Source organism: Ahaetulla prasina, chromosome 2, assembly GCF_028640845.1.
Source record: "Ahaetulla prasina isolate Xishuangbanna chromosome 2, ASM2864084v1, whole genome shotgun sequence".
Taxonomy (NCBI): Eukaryota; Metazoa; Chordata; class Lepidosauria; order Squamata; family Colubridae; genus Ahaetulla; species Ahaetulla prasina.
In genome coordinates this window covers 270767957-270786334 of record NC_080540.1, presented here as the reverse complement: position 1 = coordinate 270786334, position 18378 = coordinate 270767957, and the positions used below count along the sequence as shown (strand labels likewise).

General features: G+C 39.9%; 1 protein-coding gene across 1 annotated transcript in view; it reads right to left on the bottom strand.

The window, feature by feature from the left end:
* Nucleotides 1–1657: 1657 nt before the first annotated feature.
* Nucleotides 1658–18378, bottom strand: part of PDE8B (phosphodiesterase 8B) — a 72614-nt gene continuing 55893 nt past the window's right edge. The window contains exons 16-22 of the mRNA XM_058170045.1: nt 17356–17482; nt 14130–14328; nt 12111–12328; nt 11339–11474; nt 4947–5114; nt 4329–4458; nt 1658–2963 (exon numbers count right to left, since the gene is read on the bottom strand). Coding sequence (XP_058026028.1) covers nt 2842–2963; nt 4329–4458; nt 4947–5114; nt 11339–11474; nt 12111–12328; nt 14130–14328; nt 17356–17482 — 1100 coding nt within the window. The 3' untranslated portion in view covers nt 1658–2841. The remainder of the gene's footprint in view (nt 2964–4328; nt 4459–4946; nt 5115–11338; nt 11475–12110; nt 12329–14129; nt 14329–17355; nt 17483–18378) is intronic.

The window sequence follows — 18378 nt, the reverse complement described above, 5'->3', positions numbered from 1 at the left end:
AAAACACTCCCAGTGAAAGCAAAATATGATCTTCTATTCCTCTTCCACACACGCACGCGCGCACACACACACACACACACACACACACACACACGGAGAAAAGGGGCCTTTATTACTTCCAACACATTTCACTGTTTTGGACAATATCCCCTGCCAATTTTTTGCTGAAGCAATTGGAAAAGGGAAGGGTTCTCCTCCTGGTCAAATCCATTCCAAATAAAATGGCAAGTAAGGCAATATGAATAAAAGTTAATTAAAATTTAGTTAGATATAGGCTTTGATAGAAATACATAATAGCAATGATGAATTCTGCAGGAAATGCAAAATTTTTAAACACAATGTAGCACTTTAATACATAGCAACCAAAGTTAGATCCTATTACATTTTTAACAAAAATATAGTTTTTGTACATTTCTCAGCATGGGAATTATGAGAGTATAATGCAATTTTACATAACTTGATACAAAACATTGAAAAATGTTGGCACATTCTTTAAGCTACAATCATTGTCATTTTTCAGTTCACCTGTTTTATTTTCTCTGACTATACAGAAGAGAATTAGAGTCCTTTTTGATGGGCAGTATACTACTCTACATTAAATGTCAATTTTTCAAGAGCTTATAAAGCACAATATTATTAATTAAGCAGAATAATATCTGAGTAATGACCAAGTAAGTGAAGATTGTCTAAGCTCATGAGCTTATTTAAAGAATGCTTCTATTTTAATGAAAACTAGAAGTCAGGGTAATTTAAAAAATACTTCAATTTGTTAGGAATAGCTCCTGTATGATCTCAATTTAAATCAATGGCAGTTGTGTAAAAGCACAGATTTCATTCATTGTCCAGTGCAAGCCCCATCACAGTTCCACTATGTTTAAAGTAAATGTAAAAATATTTGTGCTTTGGCATCTAATGTAAAAACTTCATACTTGAATGAGAAAGTTATATTCAGTACATGAACCACATCATTAGGGCTATATTATTTTAGTTTAGTTTTTCAGCACGTTTTTGTGCTGACTTATCTCGAGTTTTTTTCTTCTTTTTCACATTATACGGATGGTGCAAACTTGGCGGGCTTTTGCATTAGCGGAAGCCCTGCCGGTGCAGTGAGAGGCGGGCCGCCAGCCTTCTCGGCTGAGGAGGAGGCTTTCCTGACCGTAGCTGCCCCATTTCCCTCCCTCGGCTTATACTCGAGTCCCCAGTTTACCCCAGTTTTTTGGGGTAAAATTGGGGACCTCGGCTTATACTCGGATCGGCTTATATTCGAGTATATACGGTACATAGTTTTAATATTAGAGGTTTTAGCATTCATCATATATGGTAAGTGGCTTATATTCTTAACACTAAGACCTTTAGAGTAATTGCTATGGCTGCAATCCAGGACATCAAGGCACTGGGGTTTCCTATCCCTCATAGAGGGATGAGCATCCATTTCCCTTCTCTAAGAAAGAGGGTTGGAGGTCTTTGTATGGGTGTCAATTCTGGAGATTTTCTATTAATATGGCTCATATATTATATAATATATAAGCAGGATTTGTTTTATTTATGGTTCATGTATATAAAGCATCTGTCACTTTCTGCTCATAGGATCTGTCCCAGCAATTCCTCTTCTAAGCATATAGATGAAATCTGGAACTGTACAGCATCATAGAGCATGACATACTGTGGCAAATGCAAAGAAATGTTTTAAGATGGAGTGCTAGTTGTTCATTTTACTACTTGTCTAGACTTTCATATATGGCTGATGTTACCTATTAAAAGGCAGAGAAAACGATGGGCTTGTTTAATTTGTGAATTTATATCAATTACAACTTTCTAAAAGATTAGTTAACAAGCAAAACACATACAAGGATTTCTTGTGTGTAAAAATCACAGTGTACAGCAAGTCCTCAATGTAACAAAGAGCCAGTGAGGGAGCTATCTCTGTGCATACAAACTTACCCCTGATAATGAAATCTGCTGGGAAACGTGCATAGGGAGGAGGGCTCCACGCATAGACAGGCTTGAATCACAATAATCATGAATGTATAAATGAGAACGAAGTCTGACAGATCAGCAATTACATCAAGAATTGCCTTATACATTGCAAGCCGCCCTGAGTCTTCGGAGAAGGGCGGGGTATAAATGTAAACAAAAAAAAAGAAACGATTTCTCATTCAGTGGGGTCGACACATATGCTTTTTTGCTCTACTAATTGAAAGCAAGCAAGCAAGTGGGTCCTTATAAGATTGACTAGCTATCTGAAGGTAGACCTCTGTCTCCCATGGCTGTGGCAGGAGGAAACCCAGAGATCTGCAGTAGATCCTGGAAGTAGATACAGTGGGAAATGAGATATCACCATGTTTGAGATATTAGGGTCTCTATGGATGAATTCAAATCGGTTGCTCTCAGGGTCAAAAAAGTGACCAGTGTATAATATAATACTTGCTATGAACAAGGCTTTTGTAAAATAAACTTTAAATTATTGTTCATAATTTTTTTCAAAGAAGCTACTTTTTCTTGCTTTATATTTTATGTATATAATTGATTTTGGCTAATAAATTAAATTTCATTTGACAAACTACAACCATTTTATAAAACTACCCTTAAAAGGATCTGTTATTCCACAAAAAAACAGGATAGCGTTTATAAACCATTTCTTGTCTTTAAAGTGTGTCCTTTATTTCAAAAAAAGCCCACAGTTTTATAGAATTTTGAACTATTTAAAATTGAGAAACAATATTTTTCTCTGCATTTCCCAGTTGGTTACTTCATTGTGAAGGAAATTCAACCCTTCTTGGGTCCATACCAGTATATGGTTCACAGTGTACATGGTAGGCTATGATTTTTCTTCTCTTCTCTTCAGCTTCCAGGATTATTCTCTGAAGGGAGACGAAGGCTCCTACACTTTGATTCATCTAATTTTTTCCAGTATTTGTAGTTATTTGCTAGGTGTTGCATCAGACCAGGTAGATATGCAAATGCTGAGAGATACAGAAGGGTGGGGTGGGGGAAGCAATGCCATACTTGTTTTAAAAGCATGAACAATTTCTGCATTCTTTCAGCCTTTGTATATTTAGGATCAATTGTTAGCATTCTACAAAGAATCATTTTATATGCCTAGCAGTAGCACAACCAGGTAACTTAGCCCCTCTCTTCAAAGTTTTTCCTCCCCCAAGTACAGCTTACAACAGAATGTGGGATATCATTTCCAGTTTAGAACTTAATACCTTTTTTGCACATGTTCATTAACAAATTTATTCCATCATGCATCTGACTTAAATTCATTTTTAAAAATACATGAAAATGTATATTTAAACTTTGTGAAATTTTGAGAATTCTGATTCATATAATTACATTCCAATTCATTTATGGGAGATGCAAATCCACTGAGTTAATTTCAGACTCGTCCAACAATGAACTCTTGCTGTAAATCACAGCTTTTAACATATAGAGCCGACGTGGCACAGTGGCTAGAATGCAGTACCACGGCTATCCAGCTGACTGCTAGCTGTAGTTTGGCAGTTCAAATCTCACTGGCTCAAGATTGACTCAGCCTTCCATCCTTCCCAGGTGGATAAAATGAGGACCCAGATTGTTGGGGGCAATAGGCTGACTCTGTAAACCACTTAGAGAGGGTTGTAAAAGCACTATGAAGCACTATATAAGTCTAATTGCTACTGCTATTGTTCTTGCCAATTATCAGAGTTCCGTGGCCCCTGAGCATGACCAATCCTTATTGAACTGGTTTTCATCTCGCACTTATATTATATGGGAAACCATGCAGTTTTTCCTACTGATATTTTATAGTTTCATTTTCCCTTTACACTAACTCAGTGCTTCTGCCAGATTTAAAAAACAAACAGCTGTAGAATTAAGAGTTGTAGAATTGTTAAATCCCATGCAGCTGTCACTTAAATATAATCTCTCTCCAGGCTAGCCTTTTAAAAAGTCTTAAAATAACTTTAAGCAGCATGAAACTCTTAAGCTTTTTTTCAGAAGCTTTTTTTAAGGGGCGTGCATAAGAGTACCAGCATGCCTACCATCCCTGTCTTCATGTTTCCTCTATTCGCATCTATTTTATGTATTCAATTCATGCTTATACTTATATATAGTACCTAATACATTCTTGACAAATAAAATAAAAAATTATCAATGGGAAGAGTTCCCCTTCCCCACCCCCATATTCTCTTGCCAGAACAACTGTGTCTGGCTAGGGAACAACCTTCAGGCTCTAAATAACGGAAAGGACAAGGATATCCTTTAATGGATAAGATCTGTTGGATCACTTGGCAAAACAATAAAAAATGCATTGCTCAAAAGGGAAGAGGAAAAATGAAAATTCTTACCATCCCAAGCATCAAACATGTCCATTATAAAGTAGTCAATGAAGGATATCTGAGACTTAGGGATGCTGCAGGTATTTCGATCAAATACGGGCATCACAACTGGTAGGCCCTGCTTCTTCTCTTCATCAGTCTGTGGGGGGAATTTTTCAACTTTACAACCAGGATGAAAATTACAAAAGTAGATCAGTAGTCTGTTTTATAATTAATTATTGGGCTCAAATTGATCTAGCAATGACAACTTATATAAATCAATGAACAAAACTATGTTTGTTGGCAACTGAAAATGTAATCCTAAATGAAACTAGATCTATTGTCCTACTTTTTATAAGGGGAAACGTTAAATCATTATCTGCTTTAATCAAACTACGCTAACTGTCTATCTCTTACAAGACGATTGAGAAGCAGATTGTCCATTTTAACATGTTAATCACCCAAAGTCAAATATGTAAGCAGGGCACCATACAAATGGAATTAAATTAAAAATTATTGAGGAATGGGAAATAGTTGTTTAGTAAAGCAAATAAAATTATTACATTAAGATTTTCATACAGAAGCATTAGATTTCAGAATGATAACCTAAAGCATTTCTTTGATTTTCTAACAACAGTAAATTCATACCTGGGCAAAATATTCTTCAGAAATTCTCCCAGCCCATTCAATACACAATTCTAGGGGACGACATGGATTTGCAACATCTGCACATTTTATCATCATGCGTTTGATCAATGTTTGGTTATCTGGAAAGTTCTTGAGACTGTTTGTATATTCACAATCACCACTATCATTCTGGAAAATGATTATTCATAGTGTCAGTTGGCATTACCTCTCAAGTCACTATATGATGTTAACATAATACTCTGTAAGTATGCACTATAAGGAAAACTACATAGTTGCTTGGTGGGTTGGCTGGAATTTAGTAGATTTGAGCAAGGCGAAGAAGTTGCTTTCTTACTTAGATTTATCAGAAGGTACAATAATTTTTTAACTGAAATCATGTACTGCATTTATGATTTTACATTGCTTTTTGGGGCAGAGTGGTATGTTATTATACAATCCTCAGGAAACTTGACTCAATATTGGGTAGTCTCAGAATTCAGTCTAATGAATTCAAGGTTGTTACAGAAATATTGTAAACCTCAATTTATAGTAATGTGATGACAATGAATCAACCAAAATAGAGATGAGGGATTCCTGTTTAGATGTGTCTGTCTTTGGCCACGGATTTCTTGTATATCTTTATCTCACTATACAATAAACACATTTATGTCAAGTGTCACAACATCTTGAAGCATTTTTAATAATAGAATATTAGCTGCATACACTACACTTATTTCATTGAACCAATTTATTTTTATATATGCACTGGCTCATAACTTAACTATAGAAAAATTAAAAAATCCTATTTGAAATTATGCTGTGTAAAACTCCAAAATATAACACAATTTGATTTGTTTTATAGGAGCACAGCATCCCTTAAGAGCTTCATTTTGAGGCACGGCACGGCAGAGGAACTGGCCGCAGCCTGGGAACGGGCTGCGGCTGGGGCTTTAGACCGTGTCGTGCCTCTGCGGCCTCTGACCCGGCGCAGATCCCAACCGGCTCCTTGGTTCTCCGAGGAGCTGAGGGGGATGAAACGCCGGAGAAGACGCCTAGAGAGTTCTTGGAGGTCCAGCCGTTCAGAGGCTGATCGGACACTAGTTAGATCCTATACTAGACCTCCCTAGTGGCACTGAGGGAAGCGAGGCGTTCCTCCCCCCCCTCCCCCTTTGCGTCGGCAGATAACCGCCCAGCTGCCCTGTTTCGGGTGCCCCGCTCCCCCCTTCACCAGGGGGAGCGGGATGACCCGTTGCAGGGACGTGCTGAGGAGTTTAACGGTTATCTATACGATAAAATCGTTCAGCTTCGGGACGGTCTGGACCAAAATTGTGGCGATTCGGACGGGCGCCTGAGGGCGGTCTTGGTGATATTGTTTGGGATGAGTTTGACCCTGTGGCTCCGAGGACATGGACAGGTTGCTGGGTAGATTGAATGCCACCACGTGTTTACTGGACCCGTGCCCTCCTGGCTGGTGCTGGCCACCAGGAGGTGACACGAGGCTGGCTCCAGGGATTACGAGCGCTTCTTTGGTGGAGGGAGTCTTTCCGGCCGCCTTGAAAGAGGCGGTGGTGAGGCCCTCCTCAAGAAGCCTTCCTGACCCGCTGTTTTAGGTAATTATCGTCGTCTCCAACCCGCTGCGAAGGTTGTAGAGAGTATGGTGGCATATCAGTTTCCCCTGCACCTGGAGGAAACTGTCTATCTAGACCTGCTCCAGTCCGCCCGCCCGGTTACAGCACTGAGACGGCTTTGGTCGCGTTGGTGGATGATCTCTGGAGGGCCAGGGATAGGGGTTGTTCCTCTGCCCTGGTCCTATTAGACCTCTCAGCGGCTTTCGATACCATCGACCATGGTATCCTGCTGCGCCGGCTGGAGGGATTGGGAGTGAGAGGCACCGCTTATCGGTGGTTCTCCTCCTATCTCTCCGACCGGACGCAGACGGTGTTGGCGGGGGCAGAGGTCGCACCGGTTGTTAAATTATTTGAATCCCATCACTGTATGTAGCCCTTAACAATCTGGGTCCTTATTTTACCAGCCTCGGAAAGATGGAAGGCTGAGTTATCCTTGAGCCCTATCAGGATCAAACTCCAGGCTGTAGGCAGAATTTGCCTGCAATACTGCACTTTAACCACAGCTCCACTAGGGCTCTTGTATTTAGCACCTAATGCATAAGAACTAAGTATGCTGGCTTGGGAATTCTGGACTTGAAGTCCGCAGATCTTAAACTTGCCAAAGTTGAGAATTACTGGTGTAGATAAAGGTGACTCCAATAAGAAAAATATTGTAAAAACTATTTTTCCTCTTGCCCTTTGTATATTTTTAGAAATCTTTCCACATGGATATTTATATTAATACAGTTATGAAAGTAACTCTCCCAAATCCATAGGAATATAAAATTATCATTTTGCCTGTAAACCTGAAGTCTTTTTATGCCTTCATTACTACATATGAACAGGTACATATTTAAAAGAATGTTGTGTTGAATTACTCTAAATAAAATCTTAGATCTATACACATTGCTAAATTCCCACAAATACCAATCTTCAATTAAGGGTGCTTACATTTACATATTCAGTGATGGCACCATTCATATAAAAGAAAGGATCAGCAGAATCAGAGAACACTATGGTTTGCAAAAGAACTAAAAAAAGTTAGGCTGAGCATTTTCAGCATTCAATGAACGCTACCTGAATGCAGAGAACTTTAAAAGCCAAAGGCTCCGGTTTTGCTTTTCTTTTTCAATGAGGATTGTCCGGGATGAAATGGGGGTAAAGTAATTGTAGACCAACTTCGAATCATTGCACAATGCAACATTTTATTGCAGCAGCTTATTTCCTGGACCAAAATGTAAACTCCTTATTTAGCAACACCTCACTGAAAACTCTTTAAGAACCACAGCCAGTCAGAAAGAGATAAAAACTGCTTGCAGGAACCAATCTTCCAATCTACCCTGAGTTAAACTGATTAAGGCTATTTTGTATGATCTCATGTATCGTTCACAAAGCCTTGAAACATTATTATTAATAATTCCCATGTTATTCAGTCTTTCCATTTTAATAAAGCCTTCAAATTGTGAAGAAGCATGCATTACATTAATAATTCAAAATACAAACATTAAAATAACATAAAAATAAAGAAGAATATACTCAGGCAAAATTATGGGCACTTATGGTTGAAAATGAAATGCAAATCACCCTTGTTCCCATTAGAATACTGCTGTCATATGAATGAAAGATTACCAAAGCTGAGAAAAGACATCTGACTAAAATGCTTTGGTTTATTCACAAGGTCTGCTGCTTACGTTGGAGTTGCTTTCATCTGAGGACATGGGCTTGATGATGCTGTTCACAAACTTGTTCACATGCTCAAAGTGCTTTGTCATTTCTGTTGCCAAGACCATGTCAATAATTGCTTGACGAAGGGTTCGATAATGATTTCTGAAAATAGAAATAGCAATCTGAGTAGGTATTGGTAGAACTGATTCCTGATTTCCCATGTATCAGGATAACATTGGTGAATCCATTTTTGACTGTACAGTTATCGCCTTGCAGTACAGCAATTATGTGTTACTAAAACACACAATTCGACTGCACTACAAGTGGGCTTTAGTTTTTGAGGCCCATGAAAGCAGGTATGGTCAAAGCCAGAAGGCATTTGAGGTGGTCACAAACTCAACAGTAGGCTTCCTTTGGGGTAGGGCAGGGGTCAGCAACCTTAAACACTCAAAGAGCCATTTGGACCCATTTCCCACAGAAAAGAAAACACCGGGAGACACAAAACCTGGGTGAGCGTGGCCAATTTGACATGTCGGACACAATTTCACAGCTAACAACAACAACAACAACAACAGTATATCTGCACAACGAAAAGAGTTCTGATAGAGATATAAATGTGAATTTCATTTGCAATCACATTTTTCAGATTTGGATATTCTGGTGAACTGATATTCATGAATGTCAACAGTTTGCTATATTACATATACTGACTATTGAAAGAGACTAAATTTACAGTCTCTACATGGGGCTCCCTTGAGGGGCATCCGAGGCTTCAGTTAGTCCAGAATGCAGCTGCGCTGGTGATAGAGGGAGCCCTCGTGGCTCCCACGTGACACCTATCCTGCGCAGGCTGCACTGGCTACCTGTGGCCTTCCGGTGCGCTTCAAGGTGTTGGTGAACGCCTTCAAAGCGCCCATGGCATAGGGCCGGGCTATCTACGGGACCGCCTGCTGCTACCGAATACCTCTCACCGACCCGTGCGCCTCACAGAGAGGGACTCAGGGTGCCGTCGGCGCGACAGTGTCGTCTGGCGACGCCCAGGGGAAGGGCCTTCTCTGTGGGGGCTCCCGCCCTCTGGAACGAACTCCCCCCAGGACTCCGTCAACTTCCGGACCTCCGAACCTTTCGTCGCGAGCTTAAAACTCACCTATTCATCTGCGCTGGACTGGGTTAGTTTTTAAACTTATGGGTTTTTAATGGGTTTTATTCTAAATTTTAATCATGGCCAATTTAATAAGTTTTTTAATTATATTTTAATCGTATTTATATTGTATTATTTTGTATTTTTTATCAGGCTGTGAACCGCCCTGAGTCCTTCGGGAGAAGGGCGGTATAAAAATTTAAATAAATAAATAAATAAATAAATAAATAAAGTAGTCTCCATACTAGTAATTGTGAAGTGAAGAATACAAGTTCCTTCTCTTCATTTTACTTAAGTCTATTTCCTATGTGCCAACCCCGCTCCCCTCCAAAAAACCAGTTTTGGAACTGGTGATCAAGGCTTCAATTATACAAAGTGCAAAGTATTATAAAAACAATGTAATATATTTTATAATATTATCAAAACAAAAGTATAAAAAGCCATAGATTTTCATTCTACTGTATAGAAATAGCAATAGCATGTAGACTTACACACTGCACTGTAGCGCTGTAAAGCACTCTCTGGGCAGTTTACAATGTAAGCATTATTTGTATGTACATGTATGTATGAATCCCCCAGTGGTGGGATTCAGCCAGTTCGCACCACTTCGGGAGAATCGGTTGTTAACTTTCTGAGCAGTTTGCTGAACTGCTTGTTGGAAGAAATCATTAGGGCAGAGAACCGGTTGTTAAATTATTTGAATCCCATCACTGTATGTAGCCCTTAACAATCTGGGTCCTTATTTTACCAGCCTCGGAAAGATGGAAGGCTGAGTTATCCTTGAGCCCTATCAGGATCAAACTCCAGGCTGTAGGCAGAATTTGCCTGCAATACTGCACTTTAACCACAGCTCCACTAGGGCTCTTGTATTTAGCACCTAATGCATAAGAACTAAGTATGCTGGCTTGGGAATTCTGGACTTGAAGTCCGCAGATCTTAAACTTGCCAAAGTTGAGAATTACTGGTGTAGATAAAGGTGACTCCAATAAGAAAAATATTGTAAAAACTATTTTTCCTCTTGCCCTTTGTATATTTTTAGAAATCTTTCCACATGGATATTTATATTAATACAGTTATGAAAGTAACTCTCCCAAATTATCATTTTGCCTGTAAACCTGAAGTCTTTTTATGCCTTCATTACTACATATGAACAGGTACATATTTAAAAGAATGTTGTGTTGAATTACTCTAAATAAAATCTTAGATCTATACACATTGCTAAATTCCCACAAATACCAATCTTCAATTAAGGGTGCTTACATTTACATATTCAGTGATGGCACCATTCATATAAAAGAAAGGATCAGCAGAATCAGAGAACACTATGGTTTGCAAAAGAACTAAAAAAAGTTAGGCTGAGCATTTTCAGCATTCAATGAACGCTACCTGAATGCAGAGAACTTTAAAAGCCAAAGGCTCCGGTTTTGCTTTTCTTTTTCAATGAGGATTGTCCGGGATGAAATGGGGGTAAAGTAATTGTAGACCAACTTCGAATCATTGCACAATGCAACATTTTATTGCAGCAGCTTATTTCCTGGACCAAAATGTAAACTCCTTATTTAGCAACACCTCACTGAAAACTCTTTAAGAACCACAGCCAGTCAGAAAGAGATAAAAACTGCTTGCAGGAACCAATCTTCCAATCTACCCTGAGTTAAACTGATTAAGGCTATTTTGTATGATCTCATGTATCGTTCACAAAGCCTTGAAACATTATTATTAATAATTCCCATGTTATTCAGTCTTTCCATTTTAATAAAGCCTTCAAATTGTGAAGAAGCATGCATTACATTAATAATTCAAAATACAAACATTAAAATAACATAAAAATAAAGAAGAATATACTCAGGCAAAATTATGGGCACTTATGGTTGAAAATGAAATGCAAATCACCCTTGTTCCCATTAGAATACTGCTGTCATATGAATGAAAGATTACCAAAGCTGAGAAAAGACATCTGACTAAAATGCTTTGGTTTATTCACAAGGTCTGCTGCTTACGTTGGAGTTGCTTTCATCTGAGGACATGGGCTTGATGATGCTGTTCACAAACTTGTTCACATGCTCAAAGTGCTTTGTCATTTCTGTTGCCAAGACCATGTCAATAATTGCTTGACGAAGGGTTCGATAATGATTTCTGAAAATAGAAATAGCAATCTGAGTAGGTATTGGTAGAACTGATTCCTGATTTCCCATGTATCAGGATAACATTGGTGAATCCATTTTTGACTGTACAGTTATCGCCTTGCAGTACAGCAATTATGTGTTACTAAAACACACAATTCGACTGCACTACAAGTGGGCTTTAGTTTTTGAGGCCCATGAAAGCAGGTATGGTCAAAGCCAGAAGGCATTTGAGGTGGTCACAAACTCAACAGTAGGCTTCCTTTGGGGTAGGGCAGGGGTCAGCAACCTTAAACACTCAAAGAGCCATTTGGACCCATTTCCCACAGAAAAGAAAACACCGGGAGCCACAAAACCTGGGTGAGCGTGGCCAATTTGACATGTCGGACACAATTTCACAGCTAACAACAACAACAACAACAACAGTATATCTGCACAACGAAAAGAGTTCTGATAGAGATATAAATGTGAATTTCATTTGCAATCACATTTTTCAGATTTGGATATTCTGGTGAACTGATATTCATGAATGTCAACAGTTTGCTATATTACATATACTGACTATTGAAAGAGACTAAATTTACAGTCTGTACAGGGACCCAAACCCTATTCCCAGGCTCAAATCCAAAAAAAGTTTGAAGAACCTAACCTGTTGAGATTTTTAAAAATGTTGCACTTGTTGTCTTTTGTTGTCAGCTGGAAGGCCAGAGCTGTGTGATGGCTTTCTAAAACAGCAGTGTCATTGTAGAGAACAGCTAGCTCACTGCCTGCATTGCACAAAAAAGAGTTGGTCCGTCCTGGATGATCCACATCATGAATTGTTGCCGCTATTAATGCAGCCACTTGGTCTAAATGATCAAGGCTTCCCTAGAAGGAAAAATTAAGTATCAGTTAAAATGTGTCAATCATCAGGGATTCCTGTATACATGATTCATGATTCCTGTATACGTGATTCCTGTATACATGGCTTTTCAGTAACATTTCCCTGTGATTCTTCATTAGTTTACGTATTCTTGTAAATGCAATAGTTAGTAAAATGCAGACTCAATTATATGAAATGCAGAGTCACATTGCAGACATATCTGGGGGATGGCTACAAAAAAAAATCAAGACATAATGGTGGACATTTATTTATTTATTTATTTATTTATTTGATTTCTATACCGCCCTTCTCCCGAAGGACTCAGGGCGGTGTACAGGCAAGAATAAAACAGACGGTACAATATACAAATTTAAAATGCAGTTAAAAAACTTATTTTAAAATTGGCCTGAGAAGTAAAATATATAATAAGCTAAAAAACCCCATTTAAAATTAATTTCTAAGAATTTAAAAATTTGTTAAAATCAATTTAAGCCAGCCCCGCGCAAATAAAAAGATGTGTCTTCAGTTCGCGACGGAATGTCCGAAGGTCAGGTATTTGGCGTAAACCCGGGGGAAGTTCGTTCCAGAGGGTGGGAGCCCCACAGAGAAGGACCTTCCTGGGGCCGCCAGCCGACATTGCTTGGCGGACGGCACCCTGAGAAGTCCCTCTCTGTGAGAGCGTACGGGTCGGTGGGAGGCATGTGGTAACAGCAGGCGGTCCCGTAAGTACCCAGGCCCTAAGCCATGGAGCGCTTTAAAGGTAGTAACCAACACCTTAAAGTGCACTCGAAAGGCCACAGGTAGCCAGTGCAGTCTGCGCAGGAGCGGTGTTATATGGGAGCTACGCGGAGCTCCTTCTATCACCCGCGCAGCTGCATTCTGGACTAACTGTAGCCTCCGAGTGCACTTCAAGGGGAGCCCCATGTAGAGAGCATTACAATAATCCAAGCGAGAGGTAACGAGCGCATGAGTGACCGTGCACAAGGCATCCCGATCAAGGAAGGGGTGCAACTGCAGAACCAGGCGAACCTGGTGGAAGGCCCCCCTGGAGACGGCTGTCAAATGATCTTCAAATGACAGCCGTTCATCCAGGAGGACACCTAAGTTGCGCACCCTATTCTTTGGGGCCAATAACTCGCCTCCAACAGTCAGCCGCGGCTGCAGCTGACTGAATCGGGGTGCCGGCATCCACAGCCACTCCGTCTTGGAGGGATTAAGCTTGAGCCTGTTTCTCCCCATCCAGACCCGTACGGCTTCCACACACCGGGACAGCACTTCAACAGCTTCAACAGCTTCATAATGCTACAGATGAAGCTCCATCTCTTTTGTACATGCATCACATACCTCTCTGGCTACACAGCTGCCTTACAGCAGATGGAAGCACCAAGTTAATCCTATGGTGTTGAAAAAATTAAGCAGGATTGGATTTCCTTGGTATGCTGTTTTATAGTGATTTTTTTTTTCTTATTCAGTGAAAAAATCTGAATTTATAATTTGGGAAAGGCTTCCAGTTAGGGTGCTTAGAGGCAAGTCTTTTGTTGTGTTGTTGCCCAATCCCATTCTCAAACTGTTTGATCATGGTAGGGAGAAGTCCGGTATTTTTGTCCATTTGAAACTTCCTCTTATTTTTCTCTAACTTCCATCTTTTATTTTACCAAAGATGGATGCCTTTTCCTCAGCATTTCATCTAAACGTGCCTTCCTGTGATTTTCAAATCACTGCTTCTTGACTAATCTTTCTTTCTTATAAAATAAACATGTTAATAATACTTGAACAGGAATAGATAATTATCAGCACAAGCTGTACCTTAACTCTTTCTTTCCTCAGAAAAAATGCTGTAGCATGCAGAACATCTGCTGCATGAGTGGAGTTATGGTAAGAATTGGAGGAGTGGTAGTTTGCTTCAATCACTTGGAACCATGAGCGCAGGGTGGATTCTGAACACTTTAAGAATTCACAGATGCCAAAACGGGAAAAAGTTTTCAAACCCAGGTAAACTAACGGCCTGGAACATAATAAGAGAGGAATGAAGAAACAAGGTCACTCAACAAAGAACTTCTTATGTTTATAGCAGGGGTGAAATCCAATTTTTTTTACTACCGGTTCTGTGGGTTTGGCTTTGTGGGCGTGGCAGGGGAAAATCTTGGAAAATCTGGAAAATCTCTATTCCCTCCCCACTCCTGGGGAAAGGATATTGCAAAATCTGCATTCCCAACCTACTCTGGGGCCAGTCAGAGGTGGTATTTGCCAGTTCTCCGAACTACTTAAAATTTCCACTACCAGTTCTCCAGAACCTGTCAGAACCTGTGGAATTTCACCCCTGGTTTATAGACTTTGATTACTGATAGTTTAACTTTATTAGATAAATTACAGGTAGGTCTCGACTTCCAACAGTTTAGTGACCATTTGAAGTTACAATGGCACTGAAAAAAGTGACTTATGACTGCTTTTCACAGTTAGACTGTTGCACCATTTCCATGGTCACATGATCACAATTCAGGTGTTTTGGCAAGTGAATTGACTCATATTTATGATGGTTGCAGTGTCCTGGGGTCATGTAATCACATTTTGTAATCTTCTGACAAGCAGTCAGTAGGGAAGCCTGACTCATTTAACAACTAACTGTTACTAACTTAACAACTGAAGTGATTCACTTAAGAAAGATCATAAAATGGACCAAAACTCACTTAACAACTGTCTCACTTAGTGACATAAATGTTAGGCTCAATTGCATTCCCAACCTACTCTGGGGCCAGTCAGAGGTGGTATTTGCCAGTTCTCCGAACTACTTAAAATTTCCACTACCAGTTCTCCAGAACCTGTCAGAACCTGTGGACTACCTGTATACCACCATTCCTGCTTCATTATAAATAGAGGTACAGGGTCCCATTTCCCCAAAGATGGAGGGGCCGGAATAGCTCAGGCTGGTAAAGCCTGTTATTAAGAACACAAAGCCTGCAATTACTGCAGGTTCGAGCCCGGCCCAAGGTTGACTCAGCCTTCCATCCTTTATAAGGTAGGTAAAATGAGGACCCAGATTGTTGGGGGGGCAATAAGTTGACTTTGTAAAAATATACAAATAGAATGAGACTATTGCCTTATACGCTGTAAGCCGCCCTGAGTCTTCGGAGAAGGGCGGGGTATAAATGTAAACAACAACAACAAAAAAAGATAAGCAACTAAATGACAGCTGAAAGAAATTAGAGAAGGGAGACTAAAGGAAAGAAATAAAGGCCCAACTTCCACATTATCTGAAATGTAAGTTCAGTGTGTCCAGTTTGTATCTGACAGGAAAGGAATCTTTGGAATTTCAGATGAGAGGATTAGAAAAACAGCAAATGCCACATTAACAACATATAATCAAAGGTACCCAAAATTCATGTTCAATGAAATGAGGCTTAAAGAGGGAAGGGTAATAAAGAAATACTCTTAAATATTTTGCAGCTTAGTTTAAATTTCTTCATGAAATGAGAGGATATTGAGGTACAATTTAGCAGAAGAAATATGATTCTTTGTAGTTCTATCCATAAAAGTCACAAGTGATCGAAACATGCTAAATCTTGGTTTAATCTATAGATTTCAAAGGAATTGGCCATGAATTTCAATGGGAATAGTTTTAAAAGACAGATTAAGCACAGCAACACTGAACAGTCTGCTTAGCAGCTATTCTATCCTTTCTGATAAAAAATCCATCTAAAATGTTTATGATGAATATAACATTTATTATGAAACTTCTTGCAACTTACATATGAAAGGAAATAGTTATATTTTTAAAACTATAATATAAAGATTGTATTAAAAAGACTGGATTTTGGAAACTAAGATAGCATTAAAGAAAATTACTTTTAAACTATTTATTTGAAAATATATAGTTTCAGCATAGTATTTTAGGGAAAGTTTCATTTTAAAAAAAGCTTCTGTATTTTAGGAAAGCTGTGAATGACAATAAATGCTATTTTGTACCACCCTAAGTACTGTCTGCCCAGAATACCACATTGTTAACCAGACAATAAAATATATGTAACTATGATATATACATTTCTATAAAATAATAAAATGATTAGATGGAATTAAAAAGGCTATTTTTAATATATTTAAAATTTACAAACCACTTGCATCAAATCTAGAAGCACAGAAAGAAAAATGTATCATTCACAGGTTTTACTCCAGAGTTAGGTGACTGTCATGACCCTATTGATTCCTAGTTTGGAGGAGGAGGAAGAGTTGGAACTCGGGCATTTCCTGTGGAACGTCCGGCTGTTCCAGGCCCCTCCGGCATTGTAGAAAGTGATCAACTGGATGGGGAGCCACCTGCCTTCACAAACGCAGGGGAGGATTGGCTACAGATGGGCAGCGGCAATGAGGAATGCTGAGGGGAATAAAATCCCCTCTGACAAGGAAAAGCTGCCTCCCCACCTGATTCACGGTCGGTCGTGGAGAGTGGAGCCAAGGGAAGCTCAGAGAAGGTCTGCAAAGCTGCCCTTTGAGGAAGCTGCCCTGCCCCTCTTCACAAGGAACACTTGGCTCGGAGTGATTTGACTAGAGACCGGGGAAGGTGTATTTGTCAGGAACAACCATTTTGGAAACCTTGACTCATGGACTTTGACTTGTGTTTCAGCATTTGGATTTTCATACATTGCTTTATGGACACTGACTTTGGATTGTAGTTTATGGACCTTGTTTTGCAAACAGTGCGCCTGGTTTGTGGACCAACTTTCTTCCTGTTTGGGGGCTTGGTTCTGGTGACCAGGGACCCAGCTGGTGGAACTAGGTTACATTGACTGTTGGTGGTTGTTTTGTGAGGGAAAGTGGAGTGGAGTTTTACCAACACCCCTGGAGGGCCTTCTGTTGTGGTTTAGTGGTACCATAAAAGACTTTATCGATGCCTGCATTTGCCTAGGCGACCTTCGACAGCACAGTGACACAGCTAAACCAATTATAAATAAGCCACACAAATTTCATTTATGACAAAACTGCAACTGCCTGCAACTTCTATTTTTATCCATCTAATGAGCACAGGTGTAAAGCTTGCCTTTTATTTGTAACAGCTTCCAGTTCAAAAATGTTGAAGTCCCAGCTCTCTTCATTATCCAATAAGTGTGCAATGCAGGGTGGGGCATCACTGATGGTGACTGGCACTGATTGGCTCTGGTTCTTATCTGTAGAAATGGGGAACAGGCAGGTTATGAATCTATAAGCATGTACCCAATTGAAGAACCCTTAATAAAAAGAAAGACTCAAGGCTAAGCTGGAGCTGTTAGCAAGTTTAAACAGGGAGAAGCCCCATGTCTGTGGAAAGACATGGGTGTAAAATGGGGCTGCTGGAAAGGAGCCTTACCTTCTTATATTCTTATATTCAATGTTGTATCATCTTACCCATTTGCTGATGAAAAGAAGCAACCCTGAAAAGATACTGGGGCGAGATACGTCCTAGGCTTGGAGAGATTCCTGCATTGACCTTGCCTAAAGTATTTTTCCCTCCTTTCTTCTCCATCTTATGAAGCGGTTGAGGCATGGGTGAAACTCATTTACCTTTGCTACCGGTTCGCAAATGTGAGAGTGCGAGCGTGCTACGTTCGCGCGCACCTCCTCCATACATGCACAGAGCCTTCTGTGCATGCGGAGAGGGTCAAAAACAGGACGTGATGATGGGTGGGCAGAGCCTCTCACCACTGGCGCTACCAATTTTCCGGAGCCGGATAGAACCGGCTGAATTTCACCACTGGGTTGAGGCCTATCAGTGTTGGAGGCATTAGTGCAGCCACATTTAGTAGGTCATCTCAAAAAGTTAGATTGTGAACTTGAATGTGTGAGAACTTTTCAACATGTGAAAATGTAAAATCCACAGACTCCTTGATACTTTTTCAGTGCTGATGGTAGTGATCCCAGTGTTGCTTTAGTTATAGTCATAAGATACTAAGGAATAGGTAATAGGAAAGATGAGAAGGATAGTAATAGTAGTACAGCCTTATTACAGCCCTACTACGTGGTTTGACATCCTAGGGCAGTGATGGTTAATCTTTTTGGCACCGAATGCCGAAACTGGAGTGTGCCC